At 46.9% G+C, this 26,525-nt stretch overlaps 2 protein-coding genes across 19 annotated transcripts in view; one reads left to right on the forward strand and one right to left on the reverse strand.

Annotated features, from left to right (window-relative positions):
• Positions 1 to 23,166, forward strand: Lig3 (ligase III, DNA, ATP-dependent). Of its 8 annotated transcripts, none has more exons than NM_010716.3 (20): positions 1 to 168; positions 2,238 to 2,791; positions 4,207 to 4,350; positions 6,520 to 6,720; positions 7,656 to 7,807; positions 8,439 to 8,605; positions 8,709 to 8,786; positions 9,365 to 9,533; positions 10,929 to 11,084; positions 12,766 to 12,897; positions 13,396 to 13,475; positions 14,257 to 14,344; positions 14,601 to 14,678; positions 14,920 to 15,043; positions 16,198 to 16,340; positions 16,666 to 16,740; positions 17,148 to 17,294; positions 18,314 to 18,512; positions 19,068 to 19,189; positions 20,173 to 23,166. In NM_010716.3, the coding sequence occupies exons 2-20, from the start codon at positions 2,242 to 2,244 to the stop codon at positions 20,404 to 20,406; spliced, it is 3,039 nt and encodes a 1,012-aa protein (NP_034846.2). In that variant the 5' UTR covers positions 1 to 168; positions 2,238 to 2,241; the 3' UTR covers positions 20,407 to 23,166. The 8 variants fall into 8 exon arrangements, with proteins under 8 accessions (NP_034846.2, NP_001278176.1, NP_001278174.1 ...); NM_001291247.1 differs by having other exon boundaries at positions 6,523 to 6,720; NM_001291245.1 differs by having other exon boundaries at positions 1 to 164.
• Rffl (ring finger and FYVE like domain containing protein) overlaps positions 22,711 to 26,525 on the reverse strand; it is a 67,418-nt gene continuing 63,603 nt past the window's right edge. For all 11 annotated transcript variants that reach the window (XM_030246247.1, XM_017314715.2, XM_006533987.3 and 8 more), the window contains one exon: positions 22,711 to 25,081. In XM_030246247.1, the coding sequence (XP_030102107.1) occupies positions 24,900 to 25,081 (182 nt within the window). In that variant the 3' untranslated portion in view covers positions 22,711 to 24,899. The remainder of the gene's footprint in view (positions 25,082 to 26,525) is intronic.

A 26,525-nucleotide genomic window follows, 5' to 3' on the forward strand; every position in this document is an offset into this window, starting at 1 on the left:
GGGGTCCGAGGGCGCAAGTCGGTTACTGCGCCTGCGCCCTGCCTCCGGCTGGAGTACCCGTATTTAAAGAGACAGGCGGTCTATTCATCGTGCGGGACCCGTGGCCTTGTGGGCGCCTGGTCCGGTGGCTCGTGCGGAGCGTCAGAGCCAGGGCAGCCGAGAAGGCAGGTGAGGGGCGGCGCGGCGCGGAGCGGCGGGCCGCGGTGCGCCGTGTGGGGAGGGCCGGGGCCGAACGCGGCGTGGCTGGAGTGGCCGTGGCTCCTCCCCCGCCCGCCGCTCAGCCTGGGGGCACACCCTCCGTGACGTGGCGCCCCCACGGGAGCCCACGGGAGGCCCGCGGCCCCCGGGACCCTGGGCAGCCACCGGGAAGGGCAGGATGCCAGAGTGGGCATTCTCAGGGGGTCGGGGCCGGGCCGCCGCCGGTCCCTCTCCGCCGCCTTGTTGCGCGGCCGCGGCTCGCCCGCACAGCCTGTGGGCAGAACGGCGTGCTGCTTGCTCTTCGGGCTCCCGGCCTCCTCGCGCCGGTCTCCCCGGGTAGTTATTTGTCGTATCCCGGGATGGGCGATACGACACCCTACCCACCCTACTCTGCGGAAAGTTGAACTCCTACTCGCCCTGAGCTCCTCCTCAGCCCTTGCCGGCCTTCACTCGCCTCTCAGATTCTTAACGGTTAGGGCTTGTGTGACCCCCTGAGTCTGCCAGTTACGGACCTCCCCTCCCCCAAGTCGAACATTGTCAAATACACAAGTTTGGTATACAAACTTCAGAACTCCACGTCCGGCTTGCCCTCGTACTCCTTGTAGTTTTCCTAACCACCCCATGAAGTAGTTCTAATCTTTGGGGGGTTTGTTTTCTTGCTTGTTTTCCTTTTGAGACGGTCTTGACGACGTACCCTGGCTAGACAGAAATTTACTAAGTAAACCAGACTTTCTAGCTTCGAACGCACAGCAATCCTTCTGTCTTTGCCTTCTGATATGATTACAGACGAGAACCACCATAACTAGCTCTTAGTCCTGTTGTAATTGTTGTTGTTTTTTTGTTGTTTTTTAAGATAAAACTGGGGCCGGGTGTGGTAGCACACGCCTTTAATCCCTGCACTCAGAACACTAGCTTGCTCTTCCTAGTGACTTCCAGGACAGCCAGAGCTACATAGAAAAATCTATCTAAAAACAAACAAACAAAAAAACCGAAAAATAAATAATAGAAAATAAACTGAAGTCATGCTTGGTGGTTCATACCTATAATTCTAGGGCTGGAGGTGGGAGGATCGGATCGGCCAACTAAGGTGTCTGGCTAGGGTCCACCTTGTTGGAGAAAACCAAGTCGCCTGATATCTGCCCCCACCTCCCCACCCCGCTGTAGATGGGTAGGCTTGGTCTCCAACCCTTTCTTTAGTAGTACACCTGCTGTGCTCCGCTCTACCTCAGCCTTCTTGCTGCTCTGACACAATATCAATTAAAGTTCTCAGCAGAGTGGGGACTAAAAATAGTTTCCAGTAAATTGAAAATTAAAACTGTAAAGCCACTTAAATAATTACAGATATAAGAAGGGATAGGAATAATCATTTTCCACTTGAATTGGTTCATCACTTGCTTAGATTCTTACAGTCCAGTTATTTCAACCTCCCCTGATTCAGGTCGCCGAATTAAGCAAGGGAATTGCGTATTCTGTTTCTAAGGAACAACTTAGAAACAGCTACTCTTTGAATGAGGTACTACTGTGAGCTGCATTTTACAGATGAAATAGGAGCAGAGAGGGAAAGTAACTGAACAGAGCTCACACAGCAGCTAAATGGCTAAGTAAGGCTCTGAACTTGGGCAGTCCATCTGATTATAGACTCTGATTAGTTTTTTTCTCAAAGGGGCCCTCTTCTGAAATCCTAAAACTGTTATAGTGGCTTCATTGTTTTCTGAAAGTGTCTCATGTGTTATATTTCACAGGGAAACTTCATAAACATAATGTAATTTTTCTTGATTTTTAAGACAAAGCTTCAGTATCTTGGTACTATTTAAAGGTCACCATCCACTATGAGTACCTTTACAATCAGTCTCTACAGTGTTGGTGTTGCACACCCCTTTGGAAACTGGTTTTTCCTGTATCAGAACTCTGGGTGGTAAATATTTAATGCATTGGGAAGTGTTTGGTTAACCACGTGCTCTGTATGAGATTCTAGCCATTGAGAAATTGGAAGCCTGGATTCTTCATGTCTGTCTGTCTGTTTCTACCCTTTTATGCAGCTATATGACTTTGGCTTTCAAGATCCTCTTCCCGAGAAACCTTTGTGCCCTTGGCAGAAAAGAACTGTGCCTGTTCCCAGAACAGAATCGCTGGGCTGCCATAAGTCAGTTCAGCCAGTGGTCGGAAACAAATCTCCTCGGTGGGTGCTGCCTTCTCCAGAGAAGAAAGCCTGTCCTAGCTCTCCAGAGAGGTCATCTAAGACCACGTGCCACCCACCTTACTTTCTGGCCAGGGTCGCATGTGGGACTCTGTACTGGCCCCTGTGCGATGGCAGAGCAGCGGTTCTGTGTGGACTATGCCAAGCGGGGCACAGCTGGATGCAAGAAATGCAAGGAGAAGATTGTAAAGGGCGTGTGCCGCATTGGCAAAGTGGTGCCCAACCCCTTCTCAGAGTCTGGGGGTGATATGAAAGAGTGGTACCACATTAAGTGCATGTTTGAGAAACTGGAACGGGCTCGGGCCACCACAAAGAAAATTGAAGACCTCACAGAGCTGGAAGGCTGGGAAGAGCTGGAAGATAACGAAAAGGAACAGATAAGCCAGCATATTGCAGGTGAGGGGAGAGCCTGCTCTCTCAGCTTGCTGGTGCTGAGAGGACCGGGTGCCAGGAGACTGAGGTCTCAGAGATTTCTTTCTCTGTGCATCCTTCTTGGACATAATTTCAAATTCACAGAATAGTTAAAAGAATAGGAACAGTCAGGCTCTCTACACAGATTTCCTTCTTGATAACAAGTCAGTTTGCTTTATCATCTCTGTTTATGTGCTCATTCCCTCTTCCATACCAGGCTTGGTTTTTATTGAGCCATTCAGAGAAAGTTGTATCACCAGGCCCTGGAGGTACCTAGTGTGTATCTTAAAAAATAGGATCTCTTCTTCCGAGATCATAGTTTACCTGTCAGCCTCAGTAAACTTATCTGTCTACTGTCAGTTGACTGAAGACTATAATTGAGCAGTACATTTTCCTCCATTGCAGGGCTCAGGTGTAGGATCGGACTGGGCATTACATTTCATTGTCATATCTCTTTGGCCTCCTTAACTCTGCAGTGTTTCCTGGGGGTTTGTTTTGTTTTGTTGTTTTATGTTTGGTTTTGGTTTTTTTGAGATGTGTCCTTGCTATGCCATATAGCTTGGGTTGGCCTCAAACTTGGAGCACTCTTCCTGTCTTGTCTTCTCAGGACTAAGATTACAGGCTTGTGTTACAAAGCCTGGTACTCATGGTCTTTCTTTTAGATAGTGATATGTTTAAAGAATACACGCAACCACCAACCTTTTAGGACTCTCAGACTCTAAAGTAATAGAGCTAAAGGCTGTGGCTCTAAAGACATGCCTCAGTTATTCTTGGCCTTCATCCTGACTTGCATTTCACTAGGAAGGAAGTGTAGTGAGCACCCAGATTTCCCTACCTGTGCCAGACAGACATGCTCTGCTTTCTCTATTTTACTTTGTTGTTTCTATATTTTGAGGCTACTCTACAGAGCTAGCTCCAAGTTTTATCTATCAAAATGTGATCACTGGGGCTGGAGGGATGGCTCAGCAGTTAAGAGCAAAGGTGGCTTTTCTAGAGGACCTGGGTTCAATTTCCAGTACCTCCATGGCAGCTTACAACCATCTGCAACTCTCATCCCAAGGGATCCAACACCCTTTTCTGGCCTGCCTGGGTACCAGGCACACACATATACCCGACATATATGCAGGCAAAACAACTATGCACATAAAATAAAAATCTTAATAAAAAGCCATTATTAGTTTCTCCCCAGATCTATACTAATTCTTATATACTGGATAAAAGGTAGGCAATTTCCTCTTCTCTGACCTTTTAACTTCTCCTTCTACTCAAAAAGACTGGGCAGCCTGGGGTCATAATACAATAGAAACTTACCAAATAAGGATTTGAAAACTGTTGATAAAATCTCAGAAGCTTTCTTGGCAGTCTTTGAAGGGTGCTTTTGTTCTTTGTGGGTCCTGTAGACCTGTCTTCTAAGGCAGCTGCCACACCTAAGAAGAAAGCTGCTGTCCAGGCTAAGCTGACAACCACTGGCCAGGTGACATCTCCAGTGAAAGGTGCTTCGTTTATTACCAGTACCAATCCTCGGAAGTTCTCTGGCTTTTCAGGTAAGACGTGTTACAGCGACTTCCCCTGTTAAGGCCCCCTGTTTGGTGTCTTAAGTCTCTGGCTCAGTGAAAACACTGCTTTACCAAGTGTCCATACCTGGCTTCTCTCTGGGCAGTCTGGCCATGGTTTAACTCTGTGCTCCACTTGGACAATATTTCTTTGTGTACTTTAATCTCTGATATATCAGGAACATGTTGGTTTATCAAGAGTTCTTCCACTTAAAGTTATTACCTGGGTCAAAAAGATTTTTTTCTAACCTGCTCCTCTTATATTTTTAAATGACAGAATTCTGGGAAATTGTTTGCTCAAACTTGCCGGAACTGAGGAGAGAGGCCATGCATAAAACGTTTTCCTTTGATTTCTCTTGATTTTCTGTGCCCATGAGTTCCTAAAGTGGAGCTGTATGAGCTTAGAACCAGAGGGAACTCTGAATGGAGGGTATAGAGTTTTGTAATGGGCTCTGAATTCAGATTCCATCTCCTATCTCTTGCTTAAGGCTTGGTAAGATAAACAGTAATTTGTTATCATGCACATATATAAGTAAGTTGTTTCTGTTGCATAACAATAACTGCTTGTGGACATGGGATCAGTCCATGCTAGAAGGTGTGGTGCATATAGGCCTTGAAAGGGTTGTTTATTGGATGTAGGTAAGAGGAAGCATTGGCCTAGGGGCTTTGTTCTTCACTTAACCTGAGGAGGTGCTTTTCTGTTACTCGCAGGCTCGTTCTGTGAAAGGACTGAAGTTTAGGCTGACAGGGGAGCTAGTGTTACTTTGATGTCTGTTTGTCCCAGTCGTGTGTTATTTACCCTTTATGGTTTGAGATAAACAATTCTTATGGCTGGTTCAATTGAAGAAAATAATAACAAGATGAAACCTTTGGACTTGAACAGGCTGGAGATTTAAAGAAGCCTAGATGTGGAGTCAGGAGAATTGAGGTTTGCTCCATGCTTGACAGCTTGGTGCTTTGAGCAAGTCTTCACTTATTTGAGTGTCTACGGCTTTGTCGGTGAATTAAGACATCAGTCCTGTCAGAGGACTATGGGAGATAACATTATAGAAATAGCGCCTGGTTCTGTAGGAGTTTTATCATACACACATGCATGCATGGTTTGTTTTGTTTATGAGACAGTCTTGAGTTGGAGGGATGGCTCACCCATTAAAGGCTACGCCGAACCCAAAAATATGAGAGGTCTTCTTGTCCAGACTGTTCTGAAATTAAGATCCTCGTGTCTCTGCTTCCTGGGTGTTAGAAGTCCAGGCATGTGCTGCCATCTCTTGCAGATGTTATTATTTGAAAACTCCAGTTGTGCTTGGTAGTGGACCAATGATAGGGATGCCGAAGAATCCAGTTGATACTAAAGATGGATTTCTAGAGAAGATCAGGGTGCTGTTCTTCGTGAACCTGGCTAATATCAATGTTCTGGAAAGATCTCCACCCCAGATCAGATTCTAGGTCAGAGATGATGACAGACTTACAGTTTACAAACCCAAACAAGAAGCCTTAGTCAGCAGCTCCGTGATATAACAACTCTGCCTTGCTCTTGAAAGTGGTTACAATAAGGTGAGAATCACTGAGATTTCTCTCAGATAAACAAAGGTGCTTTTTATTTTGACAAAAAGAAAAGATGAGCTGGGTCACACTGGTGGGCCCTGACTTTGTTGCTGGCATCCCTGTCTTTCCTCTTCTTCCAAGGAGGTAGATTGTCTTGAAAACTGTCTGCTCTCGGGCCTTGGACTCATCAGTAAGAGGACAGTAAACTCTATAACCTGTCAGGTTTGCTGTAGCGTTGACAGTCCACGGTGACTGTCATTTCAGCTTTACAGGTCCTTTGGTTTCTTCTCTCTTCATCCCAGCAATGTGGAGTCAGAATGACAATTGTTCTGAGATCCGCTTGATGGCTTGTGGCATGAAAGCAGCCTTTGTTCCTGTGTGAGGTACTCACATACACGGGTGCTTCTCAGTGTAGACTTTATGCAGTGGTATTTGTACTGATTCCTTGGCCTCCATGTCTATACCTGATACACGGATCCGGGACATCTCTCTCTAGGGACTCTTTGGGGGCTTGCATAAAATGGCATAAGCCCCCAGCAAAACTTTAGTGTCTTCCTCCTTTTTGTGCTTCCCCAGAAAAGAAAAATGAATCATCTGTGTTGTTTCTCTCACCAGCAGCAAAACCCAACAACTCTGAGCAAGCCCCCTCAAGCCCTGCTCCTGGAACGAGTCTGTCTGCAAGTAAATGTGACCCTAAGCACAAAGATTGTCTGCTACGAGAGTTCCGGAAGCTGTGCGCCATGGTGGCTGAAAATCCTAGCTATAACACCAAGACCCAGATCATCCATGACTTCTTGCAGAAAGGCTCCACAGGAGGTAGGACTGTACATATACTGAATATGCTTTTCCTCTGAAAAGCTCAGAGCCATGGCCAGCTTGATGTGCAGACACTTGTATATCGGAATTCTTTTTGGTTTTTTTTTTGTTTTTTTGTTTTTTTGAGACGGAGTTTCTCTGTATAGCCTTGGCTGTCCTGGAACTCACTCTGTAGACCAGGCTGGCCTCAAACTCAGAGATCCACCTGCCTCTGCCTCCCGAGTGCTGGGATTAAAGGCGTGCGCCACCATGCCCGGCTGTATATCGGAATTCTTGATCATCTTGAAATGGGATCTCATAGCTGGAATTCTCACTAGACCCTGCATGTTATGTGGCCAGTTCTGCTTGGATGCTTGGCAGATTTCTTCCTCTGCCCATATTTTGTCCCCAGAAGGCAGAGGAGCCCATCACATTTGACAGAACAGAGAAATGTCCCACTAGCATATATGATTAGGCAAACCACATGCCCAGTGTAGAGTAGAATCCCCTGGCTCTGGTTCTTTCATGGATCTAGCACATTGTCATTTGGTATCTCTTATTTCATCACAACGTGAAAGTTGGGGGCTTCGCCCATTGGGAGACTATGGAGTAAAGGTGAGACAGTTACACATGCAGGGAGCTGTGGGAAGCAGTGTCTGCTTTCTTCTTCCTCCTCCTCCTTCTTTTCCTCCTCCTCCTCTTCTTCCCCTTTCTCATCATCATTATTATTATTGTTATTATTATTGTTGTTGTTATTATTATTATTATTATTATCATTTAGATAGGGCCTCACTATAACCTTGGCTGTCCTAGTACTTACTATATAGAGCAGGGTAGCCTTGAATTCACCGAGATCTGCATTCAGGCTTGTCTCCTGAGTCCTGGGATGGAAGGCGTGCAGCATCACACCTGACATCTCCATTTCTTAATGGGGCTTCCTTTGCTTTGTTTTTCAGATGGCTTTCACGGTGATGTGTACCTGACAGTTAAGCTGCTGCTGCCTGGTGTCATCAAGAGTGTTTACAACTTGAATGATAAGCAGATTGTAAAACTTTTTAGCCGAATTTTTAACTGCAACCCAGATGATATGGCCCGGGACCTAGAACAGGTCAGACACGGGTGTAGGGAGGTCATAACCTAGGTGGGACTCCACCACAATAGCCTTCCCATAGCCACTTTAAACAATAACTAAGCACATGCTGGTGTAGGAAACCGAAACTTAGTGAACGAGATTCCATTAGGCTGGGAAGCCAAGTGTGAATATACAGCTGTTCCTTTCCTAAGTTGGATAACTGAAAACATACCACTGCCAAGCCATAAAAGCCTTCTCTGAAAAGTCAGGGCTTGCGACTTCCTTTGTCTCTCCTAGGACTAAGCTGGGCTTTATCTACTAGCTTGTTTTCCCCTTCTGTCTTTGGACTTTCTATTCATCTTCGGTTGTCCATGACTCCTGCCTTGGTGCCATAGAAAGTTTTTAATCCAAGCATCTACTAAGGATGGAGCATGTCTTTTGGTCCAGACTCTTAATCAGGATCAGATTGGCTCGGTCTTAGATTAGTGCTGTGCCTCTGCTCAGATAAAGCAGGCGGGTGGATAGATGGGCCCCTCCTAAGAACTGGCTGGGAGAGAGTCCCCAAGAAGAACGACTTAGGGACAGCTACTGTACTGGACCTCTTGACTTGGCATCCGTCCCAAGCTCCCTGGGGTTGCAGCAGTGGCATTTTGGTTTTTGGAGACAGGGTGACGTGTCAGAGACGATCAGAATCTTCTTTGAGCAGAGCAAGTCTTTCCCCCCAGCTGCCAAAAGCCTCCTCACCATTCAGGAAGTGGATGCCTTCCTCCTGCACCTCTCCAAGCTCACCAAAGAGGATGAGCAGCAGCAGGCCCTGCAGGACATAGCCTCCCGGTGAGAGGTGGCCCCATGGAAAGCAGACCCCACGGGCATGGAAGGGAGGTTTGGGGGATCAAAGTCCTTGAGAGGTGAAGCTGAGTATGCCTTATCTCTTTAGGTGTACAGCCAATGACCTTAAGTGCATTATTCGGCTGATCAAACATGATCTGAAGATGAACTCGGGTGCAAAACACGTGTAAGTGCCACAGCCGCTCACAGCCCAGAACTGCCAATACCTCGTTCCTGGCTGCTCTCAAGATTGGGGAGTCCTGCTACAGATTTGAACCCTCATTATTATTTCTTCTGGATCCTAACCCACTTCCAGATCCATTTTCTCACAAGCAAAGTGGAGATAACTACCTTTAACACAAAGCTGCTACAACTGAAATGAATGGCAAGAAGCCATTCCAGACCCAGTCTCTGCCAATTCTGTACCATGTAAGGCATGAGGCTCAAAATCCTGAATTCTCTCTTTTGTCTTTTCCTGTGCCAGCTTTGACTTCCAGCCGATTGATATAGCAAAATCTAGAGAATTGATGCTCAAGAACTGTTCATTCAAGATAGCAAAAAAAGTGTTTTAAATAAATTTTGTGTTGGGATACTTTCATAACTATTTGTGGCTCCATGTGCCCACTTCTATAGGTTAGTCACATCATCAAGTTAAAGGATGGAAGCAGGCTACTTCCCCACACCTCTCCTGTCTGACAGACTGCTACCCTCAGCCATAATGTCAGATGTAGAGCTTTGTTTCCTTGCTCCTGTTCTCCTTGACAGGTTAGATGCCCTTGACCCCAATGCTTATGAAGCCTTCAAAGCATCGCGCAACCTGCAGGATGTGGTGGAGCGAGTCCTTCACAATGAGCAGGAGGTGGAGAAGGACCCAGGCCGGCGACGGGCTCTGAGGGTCCAGGCCTCACTGATGACGCCTGTGCAGCCCATGCTGGTGAGGAACACTGCCTTGCCCCTCTTATCCATGGCTCTTCAAGTTGCTGGCATCTCATAGGGATGAAAGGCAAGAACTCTGGTAGGTGGCTAGGGAAGAGTAGAGGTGAGCAGAGCGGTGCTGGGCCAAGAAGTGAAGGTTCAGAAGAAGGTAGGGGATTTAGTACAACCTGAGTCCAGCCTCTTGCACTTTACTGTCCCTGTGGGGGTGGCACATGGAACTAAATAGTTTAGCCTCACACCTGAAGACAGGGCTGTGACCTCCTGCAGGGTAGCTCAGAGCTGGCAACAGAGCCAGGCTTCCTGTGACAGAAAAGAAGCTGTAGGAGTAGAGCCTCACTCCAGTACATAACGATTTCTGGATCTTTAGTGAGGATGACCATCCCTTCTGGTTTTAGGTGTAGCAGAGTCACCATCTGGTATTCTGCCGCTTGCTATAAGTCTCCTTGGGCTTGCCAGCGGTATGCAGGGAGCCTTTTTTTTTAACGCTATCATACTAAATCCTTATATTAGGTTTCTATGTTTGGAATAGGAAAGAGTTCTCTTGCTACCAGAAATATAGACTAGCTTGCTAAAATAGTGTGATCTCCATGCCAGGGTCAGAACCTCTTCCCTCGCCTGGAGTAGGGGCTTTTATGGCATCTGTGGGAGTTCTTCCTAGAGTCTTTTCCCACACCTTGTCTGAAGAATGGTGTGGGTTGCATGCTTAGTGCTTTAGCACACAGGCTTGGGATGAGGGCTTAGATACACATCTGAGTCTAGTTGTTTACTGGCTGCCTGACCTTAAGTAAGCGCATAACCTCCCTCACCTTCAAGTTTCTCATTCAGCACTTGTCCTCTAAGGGACCATATCAAAGATGAGATAACATTGTTTTGTGGCCTGTCAAGAACCCCCAAAATGGTAGTTACTGTTTGGGTCTGGTGGGTGCCAGTATGTGAGTGAGTAGGTCTGGATCTGGGTGTTCTATCAGTCTCTGGCTCCAGTCACCCTGCCAGCCCCACTGTCACTGGCCCTCTCCACTCTTAGCTCCACCATCACCCTGTGATAGCAAGTGTGCTTTATAAGCCAGGTGCCTGGTAAGAGCCTACATTACTGAGAAAAGTCAATCCTATTTCACAAGAATTTTATTCAAGAATGGAGAGCATTTGTCTTCTTCAGAATGTAAACTGTTAAACCAACTTTGGTGATGAGTCTTTTTGTTTTCTATATTTGAGATAATCTTGCTTTGTAGCTCAGGATGTCAGCAAATGATTTTATTATCAGAATACAGCATTGCCCAGCCCTTTGCAATAGTTCCAGAACCCAGTTCTGTCCTGACAGTCCCAGCCCCAGCCCCTGCTGAGGAAACCTGCTGTTGAAGGCAAATGTAAATACATTTGCTTTCTCCATCCCAAGGCTGAGGCCTGCAAATCCATTGAATATGCAATGAAGAAGTGTCCCAATGGCATGTTCTCTGAGATCAAGTACGATGGTGAGCGAGTCCAGGTGCATAAGAAGGGGGACCACTTCAGCTACTTCAGCCGCAGTCTCAAGCCTGTCCTGCCTCACAAGGTAAGCAAGCCTGTCCTCCCCTTTCAGCAGGACGTCTCCTCCCTGCCTCTACAAACTGCCGGGCCAGAACTGTAGGGCCTTTCAAGCTGTGTTCCACACAGGAAGAAATTTGGTTTTTCTGTAAGTGAATGGAGGGAATTTATTATTCCTGCACTCTTCTAGTAATGAAAGGCTGCTTAGCTGGGACAGCCAGTGAGCCCAGACTTGGGTTAGTCAGTAGGAAAGAGCTGCCTGAGACAATGCAGTGCAGACAGCTCAGTGAAAATCTTGCGTGTGTCCCTGTCCCTGCAAGATTAGGGTTCTTGTACAAGGATTATCATTCATTGGTTTGCCCAACAAGTATTTCTCAAATCCTGTGCACTGTGGTAGCTAGTGGACATAAAAACGTACAGACAGAGATACAAATTCTGACCTTCATGAGCTTAGAGTGTGTTAAGTGTACAGTGTTGTGGGGCTGTCTGGGATCCTGATCCCTGCCCTACTCAGAACTGATGGGAATTAAGAGCCTCATTCCTCAGCCCATCTCAGCATCTAGGGCCAGGCCTGTGAGGTCTGTGGAAGAGAAGCAGCTGTGATAGCTGGCTCCAGTAGCTCCTGAGTAAGTGGAACTCCTGGCTTTGCTGCCCACTTCTTTCCTAGTTCTGACTCAATTTCTCAAGAGTCTATGTATTGGGGGTGTATTGTGTCATCCAGTAGAAACTTGGTGGCTGGGCCACCTGTTTTCTGTGTTGAGCAAGAGAGCTGAGCAGTAGTGTTGCATGGACCTTTAAGTGGGGTTCTTGTTCTAGGTGTGCTAGAAGCTGATCACCTAGGGACGGCTGTGATAAGGATGGTGGGAGGCAGTCCCTCCTGTGACCAGGGACATTTGAACACAGCTTTCCAGAATATGCTTTCTTTACTTTTCCGAATACTGTGGATTGACTCAGTGCTTACTGTGTCTCAGTCCGTGTCTGTTGGTCCTTAAAAGGCTGGGTTGGGGATGGAAGGGAGTAAGGATGGTCAGTCGGGTCTTTCCTCATCCTGTTACACACACACCCTAGGCAGTGACTTGGCTGCTCTCAGCAGAGGCATTGTCAGGCTCTCCCGACCCAACTGCTGGTACCCATTGTCAGGAAATACCTGGAATTGTAGTGGGACTTCTCCCACTGAGTATCAGAAATTAGGGCTCTGGCTCTGCTAGGAAGAACCCTGTCCCAGTGCTTATACTCTGAAGACAGCAGGGGCTTCAGAGCTCCCATGTAGAGGAAAGCCTATTCTTATTCCTTGTTCTTCCCAGGGCTTATTTGTCTGCCCTGCAACCCATCTGTTTCCCCTTCCCAGTCCTCAGCCTGATAACACCAATCCTCTGAAAGGACACTAGTCCCCACCTGCCTGTCTTTCCTCTTTTCTTCCCCTCCCATATTTGTCTCCCTGCAGGTCCTTCCTGACCGACTCACTGTTTCTTCCTTTTCCTCTAAGCCTTCTGTATAGCCCATAGTAAATGACTCTGGGGTCTAGACAGAGGTAATAAAGCAGCTAGCCTGATACTCTTCAGGAGACTGACACAACCTAGTTGTTCATTTCACTCATTGCTTGGGCTTGCAAGGTTCTCTGGGCTGTTTTGCCTGAGCCTTGATCACTCTGGCTTAGTTTTAGGTCTTACTGCCAAGGCCTCCTTGCCAAGCTGCCTTTCTACTTCTAGGTGGCCCACTTCAAGGACTATATACCCAAAGCTTTTCCTGGGGGTCAAAGCATGATCTTGGATTCCGAGGTACTCCTGATTGACAACAACACAGGCAAACCACTGCCCTTTGGGACTCTGGGAGTGCACAAGGTATACACTGAGAGTCCTGTGTGCAAAAAAATGTGCTTTCAGTCTGACAAAGGGGTGGAGGGGAGATACTAGAGCTAACTTAGACTTGAATTGGTTTCTGTTGAGCATGTGTTCTTTCATCACTGTAACAATACCAGAGATAACCACCATTCTATAAAGGAGAAAGGTTTTGTATCTAGAGGTTACAGGAGCCCATAGCTTTAGATCACTAAACGTGGCAGAGCAAAGCCATTTATATCATGAGCTAAGAAGCATGGCGAAGAGGAAGGGGGCAGTCCCACAATCCCTTTAGGAGCTGATGACTTGGTCCCTCCCCTGCATCACCACCCTCGAGAACAAACCTTTAGCATTTGGGCCTTTGAGAAACACTTGGGATCTAGTTTAGTGAGCACCATCTATGGAGGCACTGACAGGACTGTCCACAAGGGGCTTCTGAAGTGGACTGCTGCTACTCTGATCTCATGCCCTCCTGTGCCTCCTGCCTCATTTTCTCTGCAGAAAGCTGCTTTCCAGGATGCTAATGTCTGCCTGTTTGTTTTTGATTGTATCTACTTTAATGATGTCAGCTTGATGGACAGGTAAGTTAACGCATATTTTGACATGTTTGGGTTTTTTGTTTTTGTTTTGTTTTTTTATTTTTTTGCAGTACTGGGGATGAAACCCAGGGCCTAACATGTACTAAACATGTAATAGACCTTTGGATTTTATTCCCTGGCTACCATCTTTAAACCAAGATTCTTATTTTCACTGGGAATTTATCTGGGGTGGACTTGTAGAGGCTTCAGTTAGGAAAAATATAGGGTGAACAGTTTTGCATTTTACCTGTGAGCTTATCGGGGGTGCCATGGGTGAAGCAGCAGGGGGACTGGCCGTCGAGTGAACTCCATCCAACAGCTTGGACCTACACAGCTGATACTTTATGCACTTAGGATTCTCCCTAATCCTGGTTCTGTAGCTACACCCATGGTTAGGAAAGGAGAAAGACTTGATGGGGAAGGGTCCTGAGGCCTGTGCCAGCCTGGGGGTTAGGGATAGCACAAGATTTGTAACATTGTTCAAGTGAGACAGAAGCTGTAGTCTGGGCTGGAGGCTGGTGTTCTCTTGGCTCAGTAGAGTAGAAAGCACAGCTATGAACTGGCTGTGGGCTACAGCTTATAGTTGTTTATCTCTAGTGCTGATGGAGCCCTTGCAGCCCTTGACCACACAGCTGTTCGTATGGGAGCTTGGATCCATAGCTGTCCTTTTCCTGAAGCAACAGTTCTATCACTGGGCACTGACCTGTGTCAGAGTTCCTGCTAGGAGTGGGAGAGAGGCAGAAGCCTTACCCCCTCTTTACCTCAGATCTACTACTTCCCCTAGGCCTCTCTGTGAGCGACGGAAGTTTCTTCATGACAACATGGTTGAAATCCGTAACCGGATCATGTTCTCAGAAATGAAGCAAGTCACAGTAAGTGGAGGCCTATCCTAGGCAGAGATCTGATGGTTGAAACCAGAGCAGAGAACCCCATGGGGTGTAAGAGGATGACCCTTAGGTATTCTCTGGTGGAGTGCTGGTAAGTTTGTCGTTAGCCATTGCCGATGTTGCCTAATTGTCTGCAGTCTGCTTCTCAAAGGCACAGCAGCTCCAAGTTATACACACTAGTGTCTAGAAATAAACAGTCTGTTCTTACCTGAGCCTGCACATTTCTCCTACTGTCCCTCAGAAAGCTTCAGACCTGGCTGACATGATAAACCGGGTGATCCGAGAGGGCTTGGAAGGGTTGGTGCTAAAGGATGTGAAGGTAAGCTAGCTGCTATACCCGTCTTTTCCTGCTGGAGGTGACAGAAGTGTTGGCGGCGGGAGAGAGGGAGAGCAATGTAGGAGTCTTTCCCACTCAACTGGGGCAGGCTGGTCCTAGATCTGAAAATGGCTTTGTATGTCCTGTAGTGCCTTGACACTGAGATCAGCCCATAGTGGAAAAAGATGGACCCCACCTCTATGGAGTTTCCATTATCTGTGATCTATTTTTTGTGTTTCATCAGGGTACATATGAGCCTGGGAAGCGGCACTGGCTGAAAGTTAAGAAAGATTATTTGAATGAGGGGGCCATGGCTGATACAGCTGATCTGGTGGTTCTTGGGGCCTTCTATGGGCAAGGGAGCAAAGGTTAGTGGTTTGGTCCCTGTGTTGGTACTCTATCAGAAGACACACACACTGGCCTTCTTACTAGCTTCATCTGCCAGTCATGGCTTCCTTGGTCCTGGGATCTAAGGCCCTGGTCACATCAGGCAAAGACATCAGGGAGCTTCAGTCCTAAACACAGAGGTTGAGTAAGAAGAGCTGGTGAGAGCCCAGTGGGTTTAAAGCCCTGCCCCCAAGCCTTCAGACTTAAACTGATCACTAGTATCCACTTGGTAAAAGGAGAAAATGGACCCCCACCCACATGCACCCTGTAGCATGTATGAGACTGGACCGTGACTGGCTGCACAAAAGTGCACACTCAGAAAAAAAAAACAAAAGTGTTTTAATAAGAAAGGAAAATAATAATAATTAAAAGTAAGTTGGTCAAGCATAACCTGCGCAGTCCTGGCACAAAAAAGCTCAACTACCAGCTGTTTCAAGGCCTAACGGCTTCCCTCTCAGAAAAAAATCTGTTTCTTTCTTTTTTTAAATTTATTTATTCATTTAATGTATGAGTACACTGTTGCTGTCTTCAGCCATACCAGAAGAGGGCATCAGATCCCATTATAGATGGTTGTGAGCCACCGTGTGGTTGCTGGGAATTGAACTTAGGACCTCTGGAAGAGCAGTCAATGCTCTTAACCACTGAGCCATCTCTCCAGCCCAAAAAATCTGTTTCTTGATTGGAGAGAAAGCTGAGATCTGCAGAACACTTAGGCAGTTTGTCAGGTTGTGTCTGCGATGTGTCAGGTCCTGTCCAGTTCACTGGAGCCCAGTAAGTCAAGTGTGATTACTCTCACACTCTCTCTCTCTCTCTCTCACACACACACACACACACTCTCTCTCTCTCTCTCTCTTTCTCTCTCTCTCTCCCTCCTCTTGGTTTTTTCGAGACAGGGTTTCTCTGTAGCCCTAGCTGTCCTGGAACTCACTCTGTAGACCAGGCTGGCCTTGAACTCAGAAATCTGCCTGCCTCTGCCTCCCAAGTGCTGGGATTAAAGGTGTGCGCCACCACTGCCCAGCTTACTCTTAACACTCTTGATGGTAAGGCCTTGGCTCGTTCTTCTCTAAGCAGTCTACTGTGGGCCTGGCAGAGGTGCTTCCTTCTAGCCCACACTCTATTCATGTCCCCCTCCCAGGCGGAATGATGTCCATCTTCCTCATGGGCTGCTATGACCCTGACAGCCAAAAGTGGTGCACTGTTACAAAATGTGCTGGAGGCCATGATGATGCCACACTTGCCCGCCTGCAGAAAGAGCTGGTTATGGTGAAGATCAGCAAGGTGAGGAAGGCACCTGGTAGCCCCTCAGCCTGGGCAAGTTGTTCTTCCTGAAACAGGCTGTGCTTTGAGGACTGAGATCTGCAAGTCCCAATTCTTAATTCAGAAAGGAGCTCACTTCTTGGCCATAGAAGCAGGATTAGGCTTTTAAATCTCAGAGAGCCTGTCTTATAGAAGATGGGCCACAGCCTCTCTGAAGAGGGAAGATCACTTGGAGTGAGAGGTCATCCTTTTTAGCTAAGTCATTTCACAGTCTTATTACCAAAGACAGGGTTTAAGCCTTGCTCCAGCATGACTGGAGCCCAAAACAGTGTCTTTTCTCCTTCAGGATCCTAGTAAGATACCCAGCTGGCTGAAGATCAACAAGATCTATTATCCTGACTTTATCGTCCCAGACCCAAAGGTATCATCACCTAATGCTTTGTGACCCCTACCCCTGAAGTAGTTTATAGTTCTTCAGTACCTCAGAAGTTAGTCCAGTTTTGCTAAGGTCCACCCAGGATAGGACTTGGTTGGATATTCAGCCAAATGACAGGCACAGGGCTAAACAGCCAACTCTGAAGACTTGTCCTTGGGGCGGGGGGAAGCAAATTCCTTTCCATTTGTTTCCATCTTTTGAGGCCTATTCTAGAACTAAACCAAAACAGGCCCTGCGCAAGCAGACAGGATTCAAGAGGAGGCATAACTGGCACACAGGCCTCCTGGCTGCTGTTGAGAGCCTCTGTACTTTCAATGCTTGACGCTGTTTCTGTCTGCTGGAGACCTCTTCCTTCCTGGCCAGTGATAATCCACCTGTTTTATTTCTGACAGAAAGCTGCTGTGTGGGAGATCACAGGGGCAGAATTCTCCAGATCTGAGGCACACACTGCTGATGGCATCTCCATCCGATTTCCTCGATGCACCCGAATCCGGGACGACAAGGACTGGAAATCTGCCACTAACCTCCCCCAACTCAAGGTGCTAGCTTCTTGGCTTTCTAAGTGTCATCACCCATTATCTTGCTCTTGGAGTGCTGGGCATCTAGCCTCTTCACATGTCATTTGACTTATTATCTCCATTCCATGGGAACAAAGCAAGATTGAAACTGGTACCTCTTCTTCCTGGCTCCCTTTCCTCCGGTTCCCTGAAGAGCCTAGCTTTCCACGGGCAATTTAGGAGTTGCCTCAGGCCACAGTCTTACTTTCCTAACTAATTAAGAACTGAGGGTTAGGGGCTGGCCAGATTGCTGAGTGGTTAGAGCTCTGACTGCTCTTACAGAGGACCCCCATGTGATTCCCAGAACTCATGGCAGCTCGCTCACAACTGTCTATAATTTCAGTTCCTGGGGATCAGTGCCACCAGACATTTACACATTTACATGGTGCACAGACAGGCATACACAAGAAAAAACTAGATTTAGGTAGAATGTACTCTTGTACACCTTTAGAATTCTAGCACTCAGGAGGCAGAGTTAAAAGTTTCTCTGAGTTCAAAGCCAGCCTGATCTACTTGTTGGATTCCAGGATAGACAGAGCTATAGAGTGAGACTCTGTCTCAAAACAACAACAACAATAAAAACCTGGTTCATCTGAGCCTATAACCTAAGTACCAGAGAGCCTGAGACAGGAAGATCTTAAGTTTAAAGCCAATCAAGAATTAAAACTTTTGGGCTGGAAAGGTGGCTCAGAGGTTAAGAGCACTGACTGCTCTTCCAGGGGTCCTGAGTTCAATTCCCAGCAACCATCTTTAACAGAATCTGATGTCCTCTTCTGTGGGTCTAAAGACAGCTACAGTGTACTGTATTTATTTCAGTGTATGAAATAAATAATTAAAAAAAAAAAAAAGAATTAAAACTTGCCACAGAAAGTAGCTTGCACCCAAATTACTCAGGTTCCAAGGCCCTACTTTGCTCCTTAGCTATATGTGCCAGGAAGCACTCATCCCAAACACGGGTCAGGTAGGTCTGTGAGTGACAGCTCCCCCCTCCCCCTTCCCAGGAACTGTACCAGCTGTCCAAAGACAAGGCAGACTTTGCTGTGGTGGCTGGAGATGAGGCAAGCCCCACTACTGGAGGCAGCAGTGGCGAGAACGAGGGCACTGCTGGGTCTGCTGGGCCCTGCAAGGGCCCCCCCAGTAAGTCCTCTGCCAGTGCCAAGACCACCGAACAGAAGCTCAATAGCCCCAGTAGCAGAGGTGGTAAGTAAAGGGGCCTGAGGTGATGGGGAGGGCTGTGGGGAGGCCAGCGATGGTAGGACATAGGCATACATTTCAACTCTGATGTCCTGGGACTGGGTGTCCCCTACGGCAGTGTATTCCTAGCATGTGACTAGCTAGGGGGCCAGAAACTGGTCTACCCGGAATCCCTTATCTACTCAGCAAACCTGGATGACAGAGGACCCAGGGACAGCCTGTCTGACTGGGGAATGGGCCAGCTTAGAGGTAAAGGATCCAGCTGATAGCCTTGCTCCCTGTTCGTTCATCATTACAACAGAAGTACTTGATCTCTGTGCTCTCCCCAACTCTCAGGGCTGTTCCTTACCCTCTTCCTTCTTGTTCTTGGTTGTGTGGTTTGGAGGCAGGGTTTTTCTACACCAGGCTGGCCTTTAACTCACTATGTAGTTGAGAATGGCTCTGAGCTTCTGAACTGTCTGTCTCCACCTCGTTAGTGCTGGATTATAAGCATGTCCCAGTTTGCACTGCTAGGGATCAGACCTAGTGCCTTATACATACCTGTCTTCTGCTTTCCTGCAGGCATCAAACCGATTCCAAAGCATTCCCCCATGAAACCAGGAGAGAAGCTGGCTGTGAAGTCTTCTCCAGTCAAAGTGGGAATGAAGAGGAAAGCTACTGATGAGACCCCATGCCTGAAAAAGGTGAGGGTAAGAATAGTGGTGCTGGACACAGGCCAGTTTGGCTCAGGGACTGGAGATCCAGGCTCCTGTGTGTGAATGTGAAAAGCTGACCGTGTTGATTGGGGGTGGGGGTGAAGACTCCTGGAGCCCCTCCCCTCCCGTCCTGTCTGGGCAGGTGATCAGTCCTGCTGCTCCACCCTGTGCCCTCTTGTTGCCTTGCAGAGGCGGCGGGCCAGCCGGCAAAGAGGAAGGAAAGCTATGCAGACAGGCAGGAGATAGAGCCGGCCTAGCAGGAGAGGCTGCAAGCCCACCCAGCTGCCAGTGTTGTTACAGTTCACATTAAAGAACGAAGCCCACTCTGGCGGTGGGGTGCAGCATGTTTGTGTGTCTGTCTCTCGGAGCAGGTCTATCCAGCAAGGAAAGGGAGACTGCCATGGCATAGACAGCTCCCAGTAAGGAGCCTATTTTCCCTTTTGTTAGTCCCTGGTCTGGCAACAGGTCCTGAAATCAGGACCTACTAGCTAGTCTATGATGCCCTGGCTAGCTTCTGGCCACGATGAACAGATTGCACCCATGCCCAAGCATACGTAGTTGATATCCCGGGGCCTGCACCCAGTTCTCAGTAGAAACCACTCCCATCTCTCTGCCCTTCCTGAAGCCCGTGAACTCATCTACACTGATAAGCAAGACTCCCAGGCCCTCTGACTAGGTAGCTGTGCAGAACAAACTTGATCTTCCAGGGTATTTTGCATTGGGTGGCTCTTGGAGAAACATCCTTTTTCCAAACAGTTTAGCTGGATCTCAGATGTTAGAGCCCATCTCTTCTCCCTTTTTTCTTAGAGTCAGGAAGAACTTGTCAGACCAGGGTCAGTTTGAATGGCTGAAGGAAGGGATAGCGATGCCTCTGTCTTTTCTCCAGGCATCCCTAGCTGTCCTGTAATGAGGGTGAAGTCCCACTTGTACCCAGGCTGGGGCTTACTCCGGATACACCACTCTGTTTGCAGGTACTGTTGGATGTCTTCACTGGGGTGCGGCTCTACTTGCCACCTTCTACACCAGACTTCAAACGTCTCAAACGCTACTTTGTGGCATTCGACGGGGACCTGGTACAGGAATTTGACATGGGCTCAGCCACACATGTGCTAGGTAACAGGGAAAAGAACACTGATGCCCAGTTGGTCTCCTCAGAGTGGATTTGGGCATGTATCCGGAAACGGAGGCTGATAGCTCCCTGCTAGGACTTTGGTCTTCCTCTTTGGGCTGTCCTCTCCTGCCCACTCTACCACATGAGGCTCAGCCTGAAGGGTAGGGGCCTCTTTGCCAAGCAGCCTACTTTCTTATATCCTCTGATTCTTCATGGTCTCTTCTGGATCAGGAGTTAACTGCTGTGGACACAAGCAGTTTAACTGGAACTTTGAGATCCGGGTGCTAGCTTTGTCTTTTTTATTAGTTGTCTGTGGTACTGATAACGAACTTAGACCCTTATTCATGCTATGCACAGCACTCTGCCACTGTCCTACAGTTTTATAAATAAGAAATCTTAAGCTAGGCATGAAGAAGTCATGGGGATCAGAAGTTCAAGGCTAACCTGGGATAAGAATTTAAACAAGAATAAGTATCCTTCCCCCACTGGTTCCACCTGCAGTTTTCCTCCGAGACTAAGGAATGAAGGCTGGGCAGAGCCTACTTCCTGTGCTCCTCGCTTCCATGTGCATCTTAAAAGCTGTATTTAAACTCTTCTCGAATGCTTCTTGTATGTGGCAAGACCTTTATTATGCCTGGTCTAAACCCTCACGTGAAAGAACAAAGTGGCATCCAATGATTAGAGTTTCCAGGTCACTGCCTGGAGGGAGAGGCTGACATCTACAGGATGGCTTCCTTGGAGACAGAGGCTCCTTGAAGGTGAATTTGCCTCCTCAAAATCTGACTACTCTTAGGAGCACAGGTCCATAGCTGGGAAAATGTACACACCCTGCTTACCAAGGCTGGCTCCTGTATCATGTGTGGCAGATGCACTTGAAGGGTAAAGAAGGATGATTGCTGTGTACAAGTGCACACAAGGGTATTTTGCAACAGTGGAAGTGTCCTAAAATAGGCTCATCTGATTATCAAGACCTTGAAATGTGGCTGGCATGACTGGAGAAAACCATAAACGTTTCAAGACAACTTCAAATGGTCTCAAGTTACCAGTGACATCACATATCACCTGAGCATCAGTTCAAGAGGAGTGGGTAGAGTCACTGTTGCTGAATCACTGGGCAGCTGCCACTAACCTCAGACACCTTGTTTAAGGTGTGCAGCGCACACCCTGGTTCAGAGGTTGTCCAGGAGGAGGCCTAGCTTACCAACTCATGTTAAAAGTTCGCATTCAGGTCTAAGCCTGGCCCTCGCCAGGAACTGTGGGAGACTGGTTTCCTTGTTTATGCTGTGCCACCTCTTGAGAATCCTCTCTCTGTTCTTACCAACTCAGCAGGCTTACATATCCACCTCCTGTGAGCTAGGTTACTAGGATGGAACTTGTGAGCCTCTAAGATACAGACCCACCACCCCATGTAACTCCTAAAGTAAGATCCCATCAGGCGGTTGCTTACTTGTCTGGCTCTATCTTTCACCTGCTCTTTAAGACATGGATGTAGATGCTCTGATGAGGGCAGAGTAGGCAACATTCAGTCTGGTAAGTAAAGCATTTAACTCTAGTCTCAAGCAGAAGCTGCTTTGCGCTTTGAACACTTGGACCAAGCAGCTTGGTCCAGCATCAGACTATTCTTCCTCATCACACAGGGCCAAAAGTTCAGCCCTTTGTCCCTTTAATGCCTTACTATATATTTACTCCAACTCACTGTCAGATCTTTGCAAAGAGGTTAAACTGTATGAAGACCTTTGTATCTTTTCCCGTCTTTCCACACAACCCTAAGGACCATCACCTGAAACCTCCCACACGGCTGGAAACGTGCCCTCTGTGGCCTTTGTTTACAATAGTGCCAGTTGATGACAGGCATTGTTCATTGCTGGGTGCTCAATAGGTCCAGCCATCAGCAAGAGACAGGGTAGAATCCTTTCATCCAGTTCTCCCAGGGGTGATACACTCCCCTCCCCTCAGGCACCTCTTCAGGTAGGTGGGTACAGGCCAGTGCTTACTCTGTAGTCTGCTCTTTAGGCTGGGCCAACCTTTGAGACACACTTGTCTGTATTCAAAAGCTACCTACTGTCAGTCTTTCAGGGTAACTTGTTCCTTTCCACTTAGCTCTTGAAGGCCCCTCTACAGTGGGACCGTAACTAACTTCACATGGTGCTTCCCGTCTGCTCTTGAGAATCTTACACTTAGCTCCACTTCCAACTGTCCCACAGTTTCTCCAATGCATTCTTGTGATCTTGGGTGAGTCACACCACAGAGCAAGGGTACCTTGATCAAGACCAGGTGGCCAAGCACCTCCAGAAGCGGGATGCAGTCTCTGAAGAGCAATGTTCTGCATGTGGCCTGATGTCTGCCTGCATTTACAAGTTCTCTGGCATTATCCCCCACACACCAGATGGGACAGGCATCTGTATTTAAACTTTATTACAAAATTATAAAGCAGAGCTCTGTAACAAAAAAATACACATTTGGGTATGCTTTTAACACCCAGGTGAGAAAATCTTAATGTAAGCCACTTGGAGCTACACATTTACATCCGAGAGATCTCAACAAATTTGTACAACATAGACTATTAATTCCTTTACAGCTTATTAGTTTAGAACCGGCTATTTCCAACCTATGAAACAGCATCTTTGAAAACTAAGTCTCAACTGAAATCTTGGTGCAATCAGCAAAATCCACAGAATAATTGGAAAGATTAGGTGTTTCAACATTAAGACCAAGGATCCGTGAAGAACAAAAAGGGGGCTCAGGTATTTAACCAAAAAAAAAAAAAAAAAAAATTAAGGTTTTCTACCTGAGATGTTAACTGGAATGGGTTCCAACTTTCATTTGGTTTAACAATAAAGTTGTTTGACATGTTTTGGTTTTTTTCCCCCCCAAATGAGAACACCAAGGGTAAAGATTTAAAGGTAAGATCGCCAAATTAAATGGCATGGGTTCTGGTTGTTACTTGGGTTGCTAACCACAGCCATCAGTGTATTTTCTGTTCCTGTACAGGAGGTAGGGAGATAAGGCCTCAGAAGAGAAAGCAGTTATGAGGGAGAGCCAGCCGGCTTTAATGTTATTCTTAGGTCTTACTGAGCTGTAAGATCAGACCTGTTTCACAGTGGAGTCCAGGAGCAGCAAAATCAGTGGGCATGCTAATCTGGAAACATTGTAAACGACAGCATTCACTGTTCAGGGAGGGAGGGCAAGGGAGTCTTTGTGGAGGGATCTGAATCCCTGACATCCACAAAAGCTTTGACCCAAAATCTGGTCATCTGGACTTCGAATGCAGAGGTAAGTGGGCCTGGCATCTCTGACAACAGCTTCATGGAACTACTTGATCCTCTGAAGGAATTCAGTGGAGAAGCCTAAGCATTTCTAATAGTCCCCTAAGAGGCGTCCCTCCACTTTTCCAAGTCAGTCATGAGTGAGTGGTTGGTTATTCCAGTCTCACATAGCTACACAGTGAAGGGTAGTGTTAGCCAAGTTGAGCGTACACCCCACAGAGAAACACACAGCTCTTCTGATAGTATATTTTGTGCTTTGTTGAGCTGTTCTCAGCTGTGTCAGTGGTGTAAAGCCCCTGGGAGGGCTGCAATCATGACTTAAAGAATGCTTGTCTTGACCTGCCCGAGCAGCTGAGAACAGAGTGCAGTTAAGACTTTTCAGCAGCCGTAGTCATAGTCTAACACATCCAGTGCCTCATGCACTGTCCTGTGTGTCTGCTTTCCAAGAACTCCATGTACAGCCAAGCTAGAGAACAGCTCCTTGCTGAAGTTCCTATGCTTTCAGTAAGCAAATTTAAGACCAAAGGAAGAGAAAAAATTTTAAAGTATTTTAGCATGCTGGAAAATGAGGACCAGAAGACAAAGACAAAGCCGCTGCCTTGATTTCTCTTTCCTCATAATCCAAAGTTAAGGATGATACAAAGTCAAACCCAAAGAGAAACAGCACCATCTCTGAAGGACTTCCCAGCAGTTAGGTCAGAGACTGGTTCTTTCCAACCCCAATACTAAACAGAAGTGACTCAACCTAGAATTTTTTTCTATATCACTTAAGACTTAATTTCTCACTAGAGGTCAGTTTACTGATCCAAACTCTGACCTGAGGAATACTATTGGCCCAATTAACATATTTTTTTGGTCCATAGAAAGAAATGGGTTTTAGGCAAATGAGAAGACTTAAAAGATACATTAACACACAGAAAGCCAGAGAGACCAGAAATTTAAATCCAAATGTGCTGGGGGTGGGGTGGGAGAAAGACCATTTCTAGCAGAACTTATGATTGACAGGAGGAGTGGTGTACAGATGTATGAAATGGATCTTAGGACAGGAGAGACTGGTCCACGTTCTGGAAAGACCTCTTCATTGATGACCATCACCATCCAATGATCACAGATGCAGGCATTCACCCATGTGATGTGAACCAGTTCCCACTGGTTTTGGGCTCTGCCACCTAAAACAAGCATGCCAGGCAACTCTGCTTGTCCTAGTCTTAAGAACACTGCCAGTTGCTCACAGTAGACTGCCCTTGTGTATTGGACCAACCCTGAGCCCAGACATCGTGGGCTATGTCCTGTAAGGCACTGAAGAAACCAATGCTAGCCATCAGGACCGGAAGACGTGCACTGCTCTGATCACATACTGCCGGCAGATAGGACATTCGTTCATGCGTTTGCCACACTTGGTACAGGTCACCATGTGGCCACACTCCAGCAGAACACAGTCAATGGGTGAGTCCATGCAAATCTTACACAGGTTCTCCTCCAGGCCAGAAGGCACTGCTCCCCCTGGACAAACAAAAGAAAAGGATGATGTCTCTGTATATAAGGGCCTGCACTAAGGAAACCCCCAAATCCACACTTCCCCTCAAATACAGCACCATCCAAAACAAAACCTCAGCAACCAAACCACCCCACCTGCTTGTTAAGCACCCACGCCTGCTAACATAACAAAGGTTTGAGTCTGGTACTCTCAGATCAAAACTATCCCAGGACAAGGAGGCTGTAATTCAGTCAGTGAACAATGCTTAGGTACCACATCCCTTGAGGAAGAATATGCAGAAAAGATAAAAACTGGCTCAGAAAAGTCTGGATATAAACAGAGCTGTTAAAATGGTTCATTAAGAATCCTAAGGCTTATCTGTAAACATAGACCTGATTTAATAAAGCTGAGAGTCACGGGGGAGCCCATGTGCTATCCAGCAATCTACCTACCTCCAAGCTTCTGAAAAGACTTCCTAAGAGAAGGACACGGGCAGACACACGGCTCCCTTTTCTGTGCTGCAGCCATTGAATTTTATTCACACCCCTGACTGCTTATCGTACTGCATGATAATTCACTTATCTCCCACAGTAGACTAAGAGCTGCTAATTCAACTTATTCAGACAGTAATCATAAGCTTAGCATTTGCTTTATGCTTTGAGGTCAGATACTTGTCTTTGAATTCCCCAAACATGAGTCACATGGTAGGTATTCTTTAAACATCTGATAATGAACATTCTGCCCAGGGAATGATAACTGCTCACATTGACTAACTGCCTACCATGTGTCAGGCAGGGTCCTAAGAGCTTTCTGTGTTAACCCAGAGGTACTAAAGTGGGTTTTACAGATGAGACAACGTAGGCCAGAGCTAAGTGGGTTGCCCAAGGATATAGGGCTGCTGAGGTTGTCCACATTCAAATCAGAGAGGCATAGGCATGCTGGCCGTCTGGATAAGGGCTCCAAGAGCAGAGACTATCAAGATACTATTAACTGCCCAGACTTCTCAATAAATACTAACTTTAGGCTTATTCTAGTGATAGACACAGCTACTATCCTTCTTCAGCTCAGTAGTCAAAAGCCCACCTATCTCCTGTGTGTCAAACTAAGCAGCCATAAAACAAAATTGTTCTCATACTGCTGCTGCTCCCAACAGGACTTGGTAACTTTCCAAAGGAACTCTCCACTTCTCTGTTGCTTCTAAGTCCTTTTTTCTGTTCTGGACTAGTCTAAAAAGTAAAGTCACTTGAATGCACAAGTCCTCTCGTTTACATTTGTTTATTGCTAGTTTGTTGGTTCTGGAACTTTTTCATGTAGCTACTCATACATAACTATGAAACATCAAGTCAAAGAACACTTCCCATAGCAGGTGGCTGGCTGAGAAAAAAAAAAAAAAAAAACCCGTGGCCTTAATACAGAGGTTAGAAGGGTGCACACATATCTAAAACAAGATGGCGCCATCTACAGAAATTC

The sequence above is a fragment of the Mus musculus genome, chromosome 11 (assembly GCF_000001635.26).
Source record: "Mus musculus strain C57BL/6J chromosome 11, GRCm38.p6 C57BL/6J".
Taxonomy (NCBI): Eukaryota; Metazoa; Chordata; class Mammalia; order Rodentia; family Muridae; genus Mus; species Mus musculus.

Excerpts from the sequence above, each read along its gene's own strand:
- Lig3 (XM_006532347.4), top strand. The coding sequence starts at position 377 with ATGCCAGAGTGGGCATTCTCAGGGGGTCGGGGCCGGGCCGCCGCCGGT. Across the intron at positions 12,898-13,395 it reads GGACTCTGGGAGTGCACAAG|AAAGCTGCTTTCCAGGATGC; the intron begins GTATACACTGAG and ends TTTTCTCTGCAG. Across the intron at positions 16,741-17,147 it reads TTATCGTCCCAGACCCAAAG|AAAGCTGCTGTGTGGGAGAT; the intron begins GTATCATCACCT and ends TATTTCTGACAG.